This window comes from Elephas maximus, chromosome 23 (genome assembly GCF_024166365.1).
Source record: "Elephas maximus indicus isolate mEleMax1 chromosome 23, mEleMax1 primary haplotype, whole genome shotgun sequence".
Lineage (NCBI taxonomy): Eukaryota > Metazoa > Chordata > Mammalia > Proboscidea > Elephantidae > Elephas > Elephas maximus.
Window position 1 is genome coordinate 79,237,192 of NC_064841.1, and position 16,581 is coordinate 79,253,772.

At 45.7% G+C, this 16,581-nt stretch overlaps 1 protein-coding gene across 6 annotated transcripts in view; it reads left to right on the forward strand.

Annotated features, from left to right (window-relative positions):
• Positions 1 to 16,581, forward strand: part of MCF2L (MCF.2 cell line derived transforming sequence like) — a 333,538-nt gene that overhangs the window by 114,120 nt on the left and 202,837 nt on the right. Inside the window, exons 1-3 of one of the 6 annotated variants that reach the window (XM_049867596.1) lie at positions 13,337 to 13,420; positions 13,810 to 14,033; positions 14,733 to 16,572. The exons of 3 other annotated variants lie outside the window; for them this stretch is intronic. Coding sequence is in view for 1 of the 3 variants with exons in the window: in XM_049867592.1 (XP_049723549.1) it covers positions 13,321 to 13,420 (100 nt within the window). In the remaining 2 variants the exon portion in view is untranslated. Of the gene's footprint in view, positions 1 to 12,322; positions 13,421 to 13,809; positions 16,573 to 16,581 lie in introns of those variants that run through there. 2 more of the 6 variants (XM_049867595.1, XM_049867592.1) reach the window with 2 other exon arrangements.

Consider the following 16,581-nt stretch of genomic DNA (forward strand, 5'->3'; position numbering starts at 1 on the left):
TAAAAAATAAAATATATAAAGTAGGTACCTTACAAATCATGTTTTGTGATCATAAGCCAATAACATTAGAAATAATAAGTAAACAGAACTGAAATAACTATTTGGATATTAAACACACTCAAGTAAAAGGCAAAACATTAAATAATGAGTTAGCATTTCCTGTAAGATTTATGTATGTATGTAAATATCATTTAATAAATCCCCTGCCTTCTAGTCGATTCTGACTGATAGCAACCCTATAGGACAGGATAGAACTGCCCCATAGGGTTTCCTAGGCTCTAATCTTTACAGAAGCAGACTGCCACATCTTTCTCCTGCGGAGCAGCTGGTGGGTTCGGAGCAGCTGGTGGGTTCGAACCACCAACCTTTCAGTAAGCAGCTGAACGCTTTAGCCACTGTGTCAATAGTGCTCCTTTGTCATCCTAAAAATGCCACTAAAACGGGCAAACATGCAGTGGTGCTCTGATCGCGCGACTGTAAATTGGGCTGCCCTTCACTGGGTCACGTAGGAAATAAGCAGCATGCCGTAAAAGCAAGAAACGGACTCCACAGTTCCGCTCGTGTGTATGGACCATAAGGAAGTAAAAAGTTCAAAGTCATATATAGCAATGTTTTATGATGGAAGAAAAAAATGGCTGAAATGCCTTGTAATGGTGAAACCAAAAAGTACATATTGAGTACCCATTTTATGAAATATATAAGCATGAAAGTAATTGCGAAAATCATATAACTTGGCTTAAAAAAACAAAATTAGGGTGTTTATTTACCATGTTTACATATATTTTAAGATCGCAGAAGCTATCCAAAAATTAAGTAGCTATGAAAGGGCTGTAGCTGTGATTTTTATGAGTTTGTCTCAGCTCTGAAAGTCAAAGAAAACATGAAGAAAAGGTAGAAGAAAGAGCAAAAACCCAGAGCAAATATGAAAGAGTGGCCCTGAACTCTTAAGAATAGTGTCCGGCAGATTTGATTAAGCCCAGAATGTGTTGAGACATATGAATGTTCTTGGGACAATGGAAGCGCTTCTAAAATGTACATTGAAAACAAGATAGAGGGAGCTTGATTGCTTGGGACAGGTGGAACAGTGAAAATGGGCTACAGGACAGTCAGAATCCAGTTATGAAAACAATTCCAGGATCTCTAACAGAAGGGATTTAATAGAGGGAATTGTTTACACAGCTGGTGGAAAAACTAAGAGGCCAAATGAAACAACGAGGCAGCCCAAAGTTTAGGAAGAGCAGGAAGCAGCTACCATCCCCAGAGCTGGAGGGACACCAGGGGGAGAAACAGAAAAGTCTCTACCAGAGCACAGTATGCAGGGCCCTTGGCAGGTGTAGAGCCAAGGCCACGGCTGCAGCAGGAGCCGGAGCCACCCAGAGCTAGAGCTGCTTTCTGACGGCTGCCCATAGTTGGTCTTCCCCTCCTCCGGCCTTCTGGTCTTCACAGTGCCCCACCTCCCCTTGGTGGAAACTCCCTGGAGTTTTGAGGGCAGGGAAACCTGGGAATACAGAGTGGGGGCAGAAAAGGTCGGGATGGGTTTGAGAGCAAAAGGACAAATGGCTGGCCCAGTTAGACTGACAAAGCAGAGCTGACGACTCTTCCACTTGTGTTCATAGCTTCAACCTGGAAAGACAGAGTGGGTAAGTTTAGAGGGTGTTAAGGCTCAGCTTATCTGGGAAGATAAAAACAGAGCACCTAACTCCTTTAATGAACGCTTCAGACTGAATCAAATTGAGTAGACTTTGGCTAATGCTGCTTTCTCTGCCTGAAGGTCCCTGCCCTCTGCTGTCAGCCTGGTCAGTTAATACTTGGTCCTTTTTCAGGAATCAACTCAAGGGTCGAATCTTCCCCAACTCGTGGCGACCTTATGTGTAATAGGACAGAAGGCTGCCCGGTCCTGTGCCACCTGCGTGGTCGCTGGATATTCAAGCGCATTGCGTATGTTGTTGTAAAGTGCGTTGAGTTGATTTCTAACTCATAGCGACCCCATGTGAAAGAGTAGAACCGCCCCATAGGGTTTTCTAGGCTGTAATATTTGTGGAAGCAGATAGCCAGGTCTTTTCTCCTACAAAGCTGCTGGGTAGGTTTGAACTGCTACCCTTTCAGTTAGCAGCTGAGTGCGTAGCCATTACACCTCCCATTGGGTATACCGCTCCTTTATCTGTGCCATCCTGGCACCTCTCTTTATTGGACTTCAGCATTTGCTTTGTGGGCTCCTTCTGCCAAACCTGCTCATCGAGACCGCAGTGCTGCCCTACTTGACTTTGTATCCCCAGGGCCTGGCACACGAAATGTTCTTCGTATATGTTTGTTGAACTAACGAGATACAGAAAGAACGTGTTGATGTGAATTGAGGAAGTGTGGCAAGTAGGTGAAACACCAGAAGATGGAATATTTGTGAATGCTTTTCTGATTTTCAAAAAGAAAACACATGATTAGGAAACTACAGACCAGTGAACGTGATGGGCATAAAAAAAGCACAGCTGATTAAATGAATTGTGAGTAGGAAAGAGGTCACCTACCAGCAAAGAGACACTAAATTCATAATAAATTATTTTTATGAGAATGAGACCAAAAAGTGCCTGGATTGATAAAGGCTATCTTGATAATCTTTGTGAACAAAGGAGAGAGAGTATAACTATCGGATATTGAGCTAGTTTGGATTATTTTTCTGTAAATGTTCACCCCTCTGCTCCCCACCACGGTCGGAGTGTATTCCCCTCGCCCTTGACTCTGCGCTTGCCTGTGTGACTGACTTCGGCAGATGCGATACTCCAAATGTGCTTTGCGTAGTCGGCTGGCTTTTCGTGCTCCGGGTCTTCCCTCACGAGATCATGCCCCTTCATCCTGGGATCCAAAATGAGGCGTGTGGCACCGAGCTGCCTTAGCCTATCCGTGGATCTGTGATCACGAGAGAAAATGCTTATTTTATGTGACTGAGTTTTGGGGTAGTTATGTAGCACTATTGTGGCAATAGCTGATTATTCCAGGTAGTGTGGTCTAAATAGTCATCAATGAACAACTAGGCACGCAACGGGAGAACACCACTATTAGCATGTCTTTAGGTAATTCCATTTTCTTAGTTTTTATTAGATTTTTCGGTGTTCTCTTTTACTATTTTCGGGAAAGAGAAGACATAGCAGAGACCTGCCAGTGCCCTTCGGGTATCTAAGTGCTGTTGCGTGGGAAAAGGAATGGAGGTGTTCTCATGCAAAGTGGTCGATGAGTAGAAACTAAGGAAGCAGATTTGGACTAAAAGGAAACATTTTTCCAAAGAGCTCCAAAAACGGAGTGCCTCGCGAGCATAAGCATCACAGGTGTTGAAGTGGAGTCGGCGACAGCTCATGATTGCCGTTGTGGAGGGTCCTGCCTTAGAGGGAAGCTTAGCGGGGACCTGCAGTGTTCCCTGCGACTCTGATTCTGTGGCTTTTAGAATCGCTATTTATTGTTGTGTGCTGGCAACTCGATTCTGAATCATAGAGACCCCATGGGACAGAGTAGAGCTGCCCTGTAGAGTTTCCTAGGCAGTAATGTTTAGGGGAGCAGATTGCCAGGTCTTTTCTCCCACAGAGCAGCTGGTGAGTTTGAACTGCTGACCTTTCAGTTAGCACTGAGTGCCTTCGCCACCGTGCCACCAGAGCTCCTTTTAAAATTGCTACCCCTGCTCAAAATAATTTCTCTGAGATTCCCATATTCAGTTGACCTTGCTATAAATGAAGGTCAGCTGTCTGAAAGAGTGGTTGTCAGCTGTCTGGAAGAGTTCAGCCACTCTTAGTGGTTGAAGACGGGTGTTTAAAAGACACTAAGTATATTTTAAAATATACTTAAAATAAAAAGGAGCCCCTGAAGGAGGTTCCAAAATATGCTGTAAGTGCCTTCAAGAGGATAATATTAATTTCAATTTGTAGAAATTGTTCACCTTCGTGCTTCCCTTTTTGTTTGCTAATTACCCTTTGTTTAAGCAATACAAACAAACAAATGAAAAACCGGCTTACTGAAGTGTGCCTTGTGTTGGTAGTACTGTGTCCGTAAAATCAGTGTGTTGTTTGTCATTGGGCCTGGTTGTGTTGCCAGCATTCCATTTCTTTGCTTAGTTCAGAATCTCCTCCTCCCTGAATCAATTCCAGGTAGTCCCAGCCGGTTCTTAACGACCTTACCCCCCCCCACCATTAACATATAGCGTCCGTTTTGGCATTCAGTCACTTCCTGGTTTGCATTGTTTGCGTTGGTTTTGCCCTCCGGTGAGATTTGGAGTTCCCTGAGAATAAAGACCATGTTGTATTCTCAGCCCTGCTGTGAGCCTCACTGTCAGAACCAAACGGTGCCTACTCTACCAAGACCACACAGTGCGACCAAGTTTGATGGAAGTTTTTGCTTCAGTCTCGATTTAAGTTGTATGTTTGCCGTGCTGGTGCTGTGTTATATTAGTCTGGGCTCATGGAATAAAAGAGCCCTGATTCTTATGAGCTACCTTCGCAGACCTTTCTGGTCAGTGAGCTCTTGGTCAGCTGAACAGCCTAATAACAAAGAATTCACCCTGAACTAGATTTTCCCAGACCAGTAAATATAAAAGAAACAAGACTAGAAGTCATAGCCTAATTTTGTTACAACTGCCAAAAATTAACAGGTGCTGAGTGAAAAGCGTTTCAACCTTCTGCTGCTCATGAACTGGATGTTGTAGCTGATAAACACATTTCCACTAGAAGAGAATAATTTTTACTGTCGCTTAGCGCTCACCGATTCGGAATTTGACCAAACATAGTCTTATGCAGTTTAACTCTAGAAAATAAAACTGCCTTCTGTGTATCTGGTTTGAGGACATTGGTGGTCCAGTGGTAGAATTCTTGCCTTCCGTGTGGGAGACCTGGGTTCAATTCCTAGCTGATGCACCTCAAACACAGCCACTGCTCATCTATGAATGGAGGCTTGTGTGTTCCTATGATGCTGTTTCCAGGCCAAGATGGATAAGGAAGAAAGCCAGGTGATTGATTTCTGAAAATCAGTCAGTGAAAACCCTGTGGTCTCATTGAGCTTGGGGTCACCATGAGTCAAGAGTGACTCGATGGCAGCTAACAACAACCCCACATGGTGATGTCGCTAGGGTTGGTGTCACCCAGCGCAGTAATTCATGATGTTGGCCCCCCCCCGCCGTGGGTGGAGCAGCCCCCCCTTCCTCCTGGCCCCACCCCTGCAGATCCTCCCCTCTCCCTTTGGCCAAGGGGAGACCCTCCTCTCTGCCTAATGGTGGCCAGGGACTGCATTGGGTGACAGGTGACACCAACCCTAGTGATGTCATTGCCTTGGTGACCCCTCCCCCAGCAGCGCCGGCTCACCTGCTGCCACAGTGGACCCTGGAGTCATTTTGGTGTGACCCCCTCTGACAATGTCAGGGGTGCAATCTGAACCCCCCCCCCCCACTGACCCCACATACAAAGTGTATTTATTCATCGTTGGAAGCTATTTCTGTCCAACTCCGTTTCTTCACCATTTCTATGTAAATGTTACTCCTTTGAGTTGAATTTAAACTGTTGTAAATAGTATCTGTGCACTTTTATATTTCTGACCATTTATCTAGTCACATTCATTTTATACTCCTGAGTTTGGAGAAAGAAATATTTGTTATATCTTTCACAGTGTTTATAAATTAACTTCAGCTGTTTGGCACACCTAAAAATCTAGTTGCCTATATCAGAATTCTAATGCTGAAGTTGAAATATGCTGATGTTCTTATAGTAATATTTGAATAAAGTGTGAAAATGAGGTTTCCTACCTTTATAGGTATGATAATAGCACCTATTTTCTATAGGAGGTTTGAGTATTAGAGGAATTAAGAGCTCGAACTCTGGGGCCAGAATCCCTGGCAACACTAATGCGCAAAGCTCTGCCATCTACCAGCTGTGCGCACCTCAGTTTTCTCATCTGGAGAGTGGTTTCAGTGAGCGTACCTACCTCTGAGGATTGAAGTACAAAGCCCCTCAGATGGTCCCCAGCAGGCAGGAAGTCCTCAGTAAAGGCTTGCTGTCACACATACAGATACTTAGCAAGTGCCAGGCTCACGGTGCTCAGAGGCTCAGTAAATGTCAGCTTCCATTATTATTAAAAAAAAAAAAATTATTATTACATATTATTAATTATATTATAATATGAATAATCCAAATAATGAAGCCTGTGGTGATTTTCCAAGTACGTTAAAAGAAAAGGAAGTCTCTGAGAGGGTATGGAACAGAGAGGAAAGGACTGGTTAGACTGTCATTATGGGTCCAATAATAAACCTATTCTCCAAGAGGACCACTGTTAAAAGACAGCACCATTTAATGTGGAGGCTTTAACACACAGCTCTTTATGAAGGGGTTTCCAGAGTAGAACGCTTTCTCTCTCTCCCTCAGAAGAACAATTGTCCCAGCTTAAATCCGAAAAGATACACAGATGCTAAGTAGAAATCAAACTTTTGGGAGGAGACTTCCAAGACAATTTTAAGTTGCAAATTTGAAAATATGGAAGAGCTCATTCTTTCTAAATTTTAGAGATTAAGTGGCTTTTATGTATCTAAATTGGTGTTTCAGCAAATGTTCTGATTTTTGGCCTTATTCTTTTATAACTAGTTTTAAAGAAATGAGACCAATCCCCAAAGCATAAAAGCCAGTTTCTCAACTTTTTTGTTTATACCACAGTTTTGGTACTTAATTCACTAAAGGAAAGAACTAGTATTAAGTTTCATTAATGACATTTTTAGCAGAGTATTAGAGACGGTGAACTAATGCCCCAAATGTGACTTCATTTTTGTAAGAATGCTTTATCTTCGGAGATGACATTTTAAAAAAGTACTTTGATTGCTGAGTCCTTCAGAAGTGAGAGCATGTCATTTGATATTTAAATGATAGCAAAATTTAGAAAGCTGTTGAAAGCATGTAGATGTTAGGTCCTCACGATTTATGTGTTTTATAATTCTATGCCTCCATCAGTTCTGAAAGGACTAAAAATTTTGTTGTCTGCCGAAAGCCAGTCCAGAGCATCGGCAGGAGTGGTGATGTACACCGAGAGATCACTGTTTTACACGGACTTGCTGGTTGGTTCCGTCTTTAATCGACACTGAGGGAGTGTCTGCAGGCGCTACGGATAGAGTGGCGAGAGCAAGATGAAGTCTGTCTTCAGGGGAACGTGACAGTGAAGTCCTGCCTGGGAGCCAAGTTTTACCAGGAACATATACAGACACAAAACCGTTGCTTGATGTGATGTGTGTTAGAACCTCCAATATAGCAGATAAATGAGCATTTCAAATGTGCGCATTTATTCCCAGTAGAGGAAAAATTTTTATCTAAAATTTAGCCCAACCAAGTTTGAATCCATCTTTGAAAAATGATTGAAAATGCAACTTATAAATGACCTAAAATACCATGTGGCCTGTTACCTATATTTTCATAAATTTCTAAATTTATATGGTTTGGGCATAATGTCTAGATTTTGTCGTTATTCATCAGTTGTGATGTCATTCTGTATTAAAAAAATAAAACGTATCAAAGCTCAGCTTTAAGAGTATCAAGTTCTGGGCTTTATCAACAACTTGTTTTTCTGCTGATGACTTTATTCCTGAATTATAGAAGCCTCTGAATTTCAGAACTGAAAAGTGACTTGCAGGTTATCTTGCTTGCCCGGCTCCCGGGCCTTTCTCTGTTAGAGTGAAGATGTTGCCATCAAAAATGACAAAACCGAGACCAAATCAAACCTGTCGAGTCAATTCCGACTCATAGCGACCCTGTAGGACAGAGTAGAACTGCCCCATAGGGTTTCCGAGGAGCGGCTGGTAGATTTGAACTGCCACCCTCTTGATTAGCAGCCATAGAACTTAACCACTACACCACCAGGGCTCCAAAATGACAAAAGGCATTTCCATTCAACCCCCCCCCCCCGTTAAACACTTTAAAATTTAAAAGTGATCTGACAGTGTGGGTCCATATGGGACCACAGAATGGATTGGTTGGCTCATTTGTTGCTTCCAACATGTCGCCAGTGCAGTGCTGAGTTAGGTGCTGGGCTTACAAGGCAGAAGAGGACCCAGCATTGTCCTCTCAGCGGACTTGGCCCGGTAGTTGGCCTCACCTTGGTTAGCAGCCAAAAGATCGGCAGTTCAAATCTACCAGCCACTCCTTGGAAACCCTATGGGGCCGTTCTGCTCTGTCCTATAGAGTCAGCATGAGTCAAAATTGACTTGACAACGGGTTTGGTGTTTGTTTGTTTTTTTTTTAAATATAGCAATGATGAGGACAGTGGTGGCTCGGTGGTAGAATTCTCCCCTTCCATGTGGGAGATCAAGGTTTGATTCCGGCCAGTGCATCTCAAGTGCAGCCACCACCCAACTGTCTATGGGGGCTCGTGTGTTGCTCTGATGCTGAACAGGTTTCAGCAGAGTTTCCAGACTTAAGGTAGACTAGGAAGGAAAGCCTGGTGATCTACTTGCAAAAGTCAGCCAGTGCAAACCCTGTGGGTCACAGTGGTCTGATCCCATCGTGCAATATGACAATGAGACTGTATACCCACAACAACAGGGATGAAACTCACAAGCGTAACACTGAGTGAAAGAAGCCAGGTGTAAAAACGGCGTGGGGCGGGGCGGGGCGGGGGAGGGGCGGTGCCTGACCTCCTCCAGTCCCACAAGGGGGAAGGAGAACCAAGATCACAGCCCAGGGGTGATTCCTGTAGGGTGGAGGTCAGGCTTGCCTCCTCTCTCCACCTTCTCTACCAATTTTGATACCAACTGTCCCTCACACAGCGCTCTCTACTGGGTTTGATAATTCATTGCATTGGCCATACCGAACTCACAGACCATACTCACAGTTATGGTGTTTACTGGGGGAAGCAGCAGTTACACTTCAGGCTCAGGAACACTCAGGGTACAGTTCTTCCATCAGGATAGCCTGTTCCCCGCCATGCTGGCAGACATGCCTCTCCCTGGCCCTCAGTCTCTGCCCAAAGACACTCAGCTTTCTCTCTCTGTGGACAGGGAAGCCCACCATGCCGTCTCCTGCTGAGGGGTCTCTGCTGCCGGGTCTCTCCTTTCTTGCTGGTGGTGGGCTCCTCTCTGCTCTGGAATTGGCTCTCGTTTAAGGCAAAACTGACCAATCCCCTTGGTAGGCCACAATTACCCTATCACACAATCACCTGGGTGGGAGTTACAAGACCATGGCTAGAAAGGTCACACACAAAAGTAGTTAATGGCACCACACGAGAAAAGTATAAAGCTCAAAGGCAGACTAACAGCAATGAGAAGTCAGAACAGCAGGTGTCTTTGGGAGGGGTTTTGCATGAAGGGGCTTCTCGGGCACTGTTTCTTCTCATCACTGTCTGTGATGTGGGCTCACTTTGTGGAGATTTATTGACCTCTGCCTGTATCATATGTATCGTTTTCTATATAAAATTTTGTAAAAGAATGAAAACAGTACCTGAGTACTCAAGTGCCAGCTGCAGCTTTTATACCAGCTTGTACACAGGCTGCCACTTCCCTGCCTGTATTCATTTCCAGAAGTATCAAATGTTAAATTGCCCATAATCTCTTTTGATTTAAGACCTGCACTAAATAACTCCTTACTCCCCTAGCATGGTTAATTTATGACTCTTTTACTCCCAAAATCTATACTACTTATTGATATGCATTTCTTAACAGTAGCTCGAGGACCACATTGTATAAAACATAACTCCGGGTCCAGAAAAGTCAATCCACGTTTCAAGTGGTCTACGATTTCCTTACGCTTTCCTAATCCATGGTCAGTGAACCTAATGCAGGCCAGTGTGCAGGGATGAAGATCTTGGATCTCAACTCTTTTTTATGTTTATGCTTTAGATAAAGGTTTACAGAAAAACTAGTTTTGGTGACGTTAGTTACCAACTCCACAGCGTGTCAACACTCTCCCTTCTCGACCTTGGGTTCGGAATCACGTGCTTTCCTGTCGCCTCCTGCCTTCTGATCCTTGCCCCTGGCTGGTGTGCCCTTTAGTTTCGTTTTGTTTTGTGGGCCTGTCTGATCTCTGGCTGAAGGGCGAACCTCAGGAGTGACCGCAATACTGAGCTAAAAGTGTGTCCAGGGGCCATACTCTTAGGGTTTCCGTAGTCTCTGCCAGGCCAGTAAGTCTGGTCTTTTATTGAGAGTTAGAATTTTGTTCTACGTTTTTCTCCAGGCCTATCTAGGGCCATTTATTGTGGTCCCTGTCAGAGCAGTCAGTGGTGGTAGCCGGGTACCATCACTTGTACAGGACTCAGTCTGGTGGAGGCTGTGGTAGTTGTGGTCCATTAGTCCTTTGGACTGTCTTTCCCTTGTGTCTTTGGCTTTCTTCATTCTCCCTTGCTCCCGGTGGGGTGAGACCAGTGGAGTATTTTAGATGGCTGCTCACAAGCTCTTAAGACCCTAGATGCTATTGACCAAAGTAGGATGAGGAACATTTTCTTTACAAGCTGTTATGCCAGTTGAGCTAGATGTTTGGATCTCAGCTCTTTGTATTTTTTCACTGGGACGCTATCAAGAAGCTTTAGGAAGGAAATGGCCAGCAGGCTGCTGGGAAGATCACATTCGAGTTTTCAAGATGTTCGCAAACCGCAAGACTACATTACGTACAGAAAGAAGCAATTAACAGGTTGTGGGTGAGGTGACAGGCTCATAGCTTAGAACTGATTTTTTAAAAATGTTTCAATTAGTAACATCTTTAAAATACACGTAGATATTTACAGATTTGTGGAAAATTGAATTAGCCACCTGCACTTGAATTCATTAATGGAAATAATTTATTAAAGAATAAACTGTATGTATGTGTGCGTGTGTGCATTTAGACTTATTCATCTGCTCAGTAAACGGCACTTGATGTCCCAAATTTTCATGATTTTCCATGTGTACATTAACACTTAAATGGGGGAACGGAAAGACATGGAGAGAAAAATAAGGTGGTGATCTGACAGAAACACCCGTCAGTGACTCAAGAGTAATTACTACGTAGTCGTTGTTGTTATGTGCCATTGAGTCGGCTTCAACTCATGTATGCTGCTTTCTTTGGATCCTTAAAAGCCGTGTTGCTGGATGTATTTTGAACAGAGCATTTAAGAAGCTTTGGTTTTCCTGATCCTTTGAAGATGGCTTGAGTTCTGGAGGCTCTACATCAAACACGCCATCTGTTTCCTCCTGATTGTGTGACTCTGAGTTGTTGGGATTGATTTGCTCCTCTGCTTGGAAACCAGTGTGAAAATACAAAAATGAAAAAGCAAGCTTCTGACAAAAACGGGCTGCTAATGTCTTGAATCTTGGTCATGGTTTTCTTTTGTTTCTAGGTGAAGTGTTGAATGTGACTTTCAAGGCTCCTAATTTTGCTATCCTCTTGTAGTTTTTCTACTGGATGGACAGAAATCAAGTTCCATTTACTCCATTCATGTAGGCTAGTCTCCTCAGAGCCTACCTTGTTGTGTTCTGCAGGTAACAGTCCAGGTGCTCCTGGGAGACAGAAGGATGTAGTCTGACAGGCAGGGAGACGGGGAGGTGGGGAATGGTGAGGCAGCATATGTGTTTCTCTCTCTGTCTTTTCCAGCTCTTGACACCGAAGGTTTAGCACTGAGAAGTGCAAATCTAAATCTGCACATGACAAAAGGAAGCTCTGGATGAAATCAGTGTGTTATGGAAAGCAAAAAAAAAGGTATAAGAGCGTCTGCCCTTGTGGCACATGTGGCCCCATGCGACTGCGATTGTTCACTCGTGATCTGAGAATGCTACAGACTCCAGTGAGAAGGGCAGACAGGTTTGATGGGGTCTCTTTTCTTCATGTTAACATCTACGAAATTTTATTGGAAGATTGGTGTGCTTTGAGCTGCTGAAATTACGTACATTATATTGCTGCAAACCAGATATGCTTGCTCTAATTATGTTGGCTTATAAAAGGCACCTGTGGTCTTAGGGGATAAGGCATGGTCTTTCATAAACAGACTTAAGTGCCAATTCTCTGTCACTTTCTTATTATGTGACCTCGAGCATATAATAATCATGCTTAAACTCTCTGAGCCTCAGTTTCCTCATGTTTAAAGTTGGCACTAAAGTGAACTACCTTGCAGATTGAGTGTGAGGATTTACAATACTGAAGCGTGCCCAGCACAGTGCCTGGCACACAACAGTAGACAACAGCTGTGAGAACACGAGGAGGGAGCGCACCACCCTAGGAGCCAGTCACCTGGGAATCCTGGCAGCTGCTGCATCACATCCCCACTGAAGCATCCATGGTGTCGAGAGCAGACAGGGTCGCAAGCTGCTGCAGCTCGGGGCTCAGTTCAGCGTCTCTCAGTGGAGAGTGTCGCTTGCCAAGCTAGGGCAGCAGCATCGTTTCCTTTCTCCTGGGCTTTACAGCAGTCAGAATAACAGACCAGACAGAACTTCCCAGTTTATTTCAAGAAAGCCTGCAGCCGCTTCCCCTCCCTTCCTCCTGGCTTGTCGTTGTTTGTATGAACTTGAGACTTCCTGAGGCTCAGGAGGTGTTTTTGGCTTGAAGTATCAGAGCAGCTCCATGAAATTTGGAACTGTGGTCCCTGCAAGTCCCCCTTCCTAAGGAAGGAAACTCCCTGAATTTGCAGATAAATTGGCGGGGTGTGGTATTTTCCCTGCTTTGTAGCTGCCTTTCTCTAACAACACAGGCATTTTCTCTGCCTCCCTGGTTTCTCCCGTTCCCTGGCTCTGGGCGGCCTGGAGGGCAAGGCCAGGGGCAGGATCACGTCTCTGCAAGGCTGAGTTTCCAGGCAGGAGTTGGAGGGGGTGGCTTCGCAGGTCCCGAGGCGAGGCAGAGCCTGCGGCCTGGAGACTGAACGAGCTCGTTTCTGCGCACGGGCCCACGAGGACTGTCAATGCCAGCGGAAAGCAGTGAAGCACGGAGGAGGGATAGTGAGGACTTTGAAGTGGGACACTTGGGGCAGGGAGCAGGAGCGACCACTGCAAAGGCTTTGCTTGCTGCCTTCTAGACGTGCGCAGGATCTCAGAGGAGGTGAACGTGACCATCGTTTCTTCTTTCCTACATGATTTGGTGAAACCCAAGGAAACTAGAGAACACGCATACCTGTTTTGTGTGGCAAAGAAGCTCGGTGTCCTAGGCGTCCCCTCTCTCTGCGTTGCTCGTGCCTGCCTTGCCTGTTTTTTTGATTAGTTTTTTTTCCCACCTTTCTTTTGATTTCCCCAAACGGAGAACTGAAGGGAAGTTGGAAAGTGCATTGCTTCCCGCTTTGGAAGCCTTAGTTTGGCTTTCGTGAACCAGATCCTGAAGAGGCTTCCCGCCCTGTCCTGCTGAGTGACTCCAGAAAATACAACATCTCATGGCCGAGAAGGGCGCATCACGAGGACTCCAGGGAGGACTGCGGAGGCTCCGGCTGCTGCTCAGGAGACGTCGAGGGGCTGTGGGGCACACGCAGCCGGGTGAGGCGGGAGAGGGAGGCAGTGTCCTCATGGGGCACCGGGCTCTGCAACAGGTGCCCCAGTGTCCCCCCAGTGGGCAGGTACCCCCTTTTAATACTGTGTCAACATCTGACCAGCAAAAACTGTGTGTCAGTTGCAAGACTTTGAAAAGGCTAGAAATGAGCTGTCAAGCAGTCTTAGCTTGAAGTCTGACTACTGATCTAGTGTTACTTGGTTTACTACAAGGTATGCTTTTGTTTTATGGTTCTTAGCAGCATGGATTTATGATTTTCTGTTTTTGCTGAAATCACAGGTTTAGATACAAAGTAAAAGAAAGTAGTTATGAGTGAATTTTTAAAAGAAAACACTTAGGCAAATGAAATTTTCTGTGTTGTTGTTGTTGTCGTTAGGTGCCATCGAGTCGGTTCCGACTCATAGTGACCCTCTGTACGACAGAACGAAACACTGCCCGGTCCTGCGCCATCCTTACAATCGTTGTTATGCTTGAGACCATTGTTGAAGCCACTGTGTCAATCCACCTCGTTGAGGGTCTTCCTCTTTTCCGCTGACCCTGTACTCTGCCAAGCATGATGTCCTTCTCCAGGGACCGATCCCTCCTGACAACATGTCCAAAGTATGTAAGACGCAGTCTCGCCATCCTTGCTTCTGAGGAATTTTCCGTACCAAACCCAAAATCAAACCCGCTGCCGTTGAGTTGATTCCGACTCGTAGCGACCCTATAGGACAGAGTAGAACTGCCCCCATAGGGTTTCCAAGGCTGTGATCTTTACGGAAGCAGACTGCCACATCTTTCTCCTTCAGAGTGACTGGTGGGTTCCAACCGCTGCCCTTTAGCTAGCAGCTGAGCGCTCTAACCACTGCACCACCAGGGCTCCTGTTTTGCGTACAGCGGCCCTTTTTCAAACAAGTGAAATCTTTAGATGAATGAAATTCTGTCCACTGCCCTCCCCACCCCCTCAAGTTGCAGTTTAAATTTTTCTTTTGCAGTCAGATGTCTGTGAACCAGACTTCGGCAGTGAGAAAAAGCTTGTCAGCTTTAAAAAAAAAAAAAAGCAAGCTGTCCCTTTCCAAGTAGGGTTTCTCTTTTTGTACAATTCCACTTTTAACTGGAAGACAGTCACAGGAGCTTTGAACATTTGCTCAGCCAGACGGAAGAATTTAAATTCCTCTGTGTCTCAGTGCTTTTGCAAATTATCCAAAGGGGTTAGTATATTGCAATGGATTGTCTGAATCTGAGAAAAGAGCTTTGTTCCTAATTTTAGGGGGAGCAATTGAAATCATATTCATTCCTCACAGTAGCATGTGCTTTCAGGGATCCAGAAAAATTCAGGGCTGCTTTTGAAGAACATGGGACAGCAGATAACTGTGACCTCAGGCAAGTTACTGGACGTCCGTCAGGGTGGAATCCGCTCCGTGGATAGAATGCCTTACTGTTCCCGTTCCAGCTTCTGTCCAGGACTTTAGAAATACGGCAGAGCCAGCTCTGTGCTGCTTCCTTCGAGTCGGCCCCTCAAAATGGCTTGGGAACATTTCTAAAACTCCAGAGCACGCGCGTCCTTTTGGACAAGGGTTGAGCAGCAGTTAGAATCTGGGAGCAAATAAGCAAAGCATCCATGCTGGTCTGGTAAAAACCAGTGTTGTAGAGTTGATGCCGACTCATGGAGGCCCCGTGTGTGTCAGAGTAGAACTGTGCTCTGTCACGGGGCCTGCAGTGGCTGGTTTTTGGAAGGAGATTGCCAGGCCTTTCTTCTGAGGTGCCTCTGGGTAGACAATTAACAGCTAACCTTCAGATAGCAGCCAAGCACATTAACTGCACCGCTCAGGGACTCCATGAGTTGTAACTAGGGTATGGCAGGTATGGCAGGTACGGCACCTGCCCTGGGCACGTGGCACCACCAAGCAGTTTCTGTTAACCAGGTAAGGCCAGCAGCGTATCTACGGAAAACGGCACCTACGGGAAGCACTAAAATTGCACCCCTGTCCAAACATCCAACACCCCTCTTTTAGATAACTTTACTATAACATCAGCTCAGAAGTACAAGCTAAGCTCGTTAATATTCTAATGAACGTGTTACCGTGCTGGGGGAAGGACGTTGGACTGCACGAGGTTAATAGAAACTGCTCCGCGGCTCCACGCTCCCAGGGCCGGTGCAGTACCCTAGATACACCACTGGTATTTTGTCTCCACCAGTCAGTACACCTGTGTGAAACCAGCCCCCTGCCCTGGGAAGGTGGGACAGCAGGCAGGACCAGACAGCCCCGCTCCTGGCAGAGCCCCCCAGGATGGAGCAGATGGAGCTGTTGGTGTGGACGAAACAAAGGCAGTAAACCTCCTCAGGTGTTGCCACCTCTCTGTTTCTTCTCCTTCCCTCCAGGGCTCTTGTGTGGAGCACAGAACATCTAAAACGCTACTGGTTGTGCACACTGGTTGTCAGTCTTAGCTGTGTGATTCAAATAATTAGGGTTAAAATAAAAAGGCTTTGACTCTTCTTAGAAAGTCTGTTTATTTCTCTTCTAAGACAATTAATAAGGCAATTAAGGAGGGACTAGACGCGAAACGATCCCTCATGGCACAGTGGTTAAAAGCTCAGCTGCTAACCAAAAGGTACACAGTTCAAATCCTTGAGCCGCTCCTTGGCAACTTGGGATGGTTCTACCCTGTCCTGTAGCCTCGCTATGGGTCAGAATTGGCTCTATAGCAGTGGGTTTGGATGTGAAACCCGCTGGCATTGTGCTTGGGGCACAGTGGGTGGGTAATGAAAGTTCATTTTGTATTCCACCCTTACTCCCAAGGCCATTGTCTCGAGGTGGGGAGGTGGGGGCAGTCAGAGGGTCGCCTGAGTTGTCCTACCAGAACACCCCCGGCCACTGGGATCTTCGTTCACAGCTCTAGGTTTGTTAGAGGGCAACAAGGACCCCACCAGCTTGGAAGGAGGATTAAGTTATCGTCCTGATGCCCTCAGGGGAGAGGGCTAACAGCCTGGGCCTGAGTCTGGCTCCACCCTTGCCCGCCATGTGTCCAGGCAAGGTGATGTAGCACTCTGAGGGCGTGTGCTCCCTGTAAAATGCAACAACAGCATGTTGCCTGCTGGGGTGATGTGGGCATGAAAGGAGAGTCTGATGGTGATGACCGTGCTCCGTCTTTGGCATCTGTAAGTACT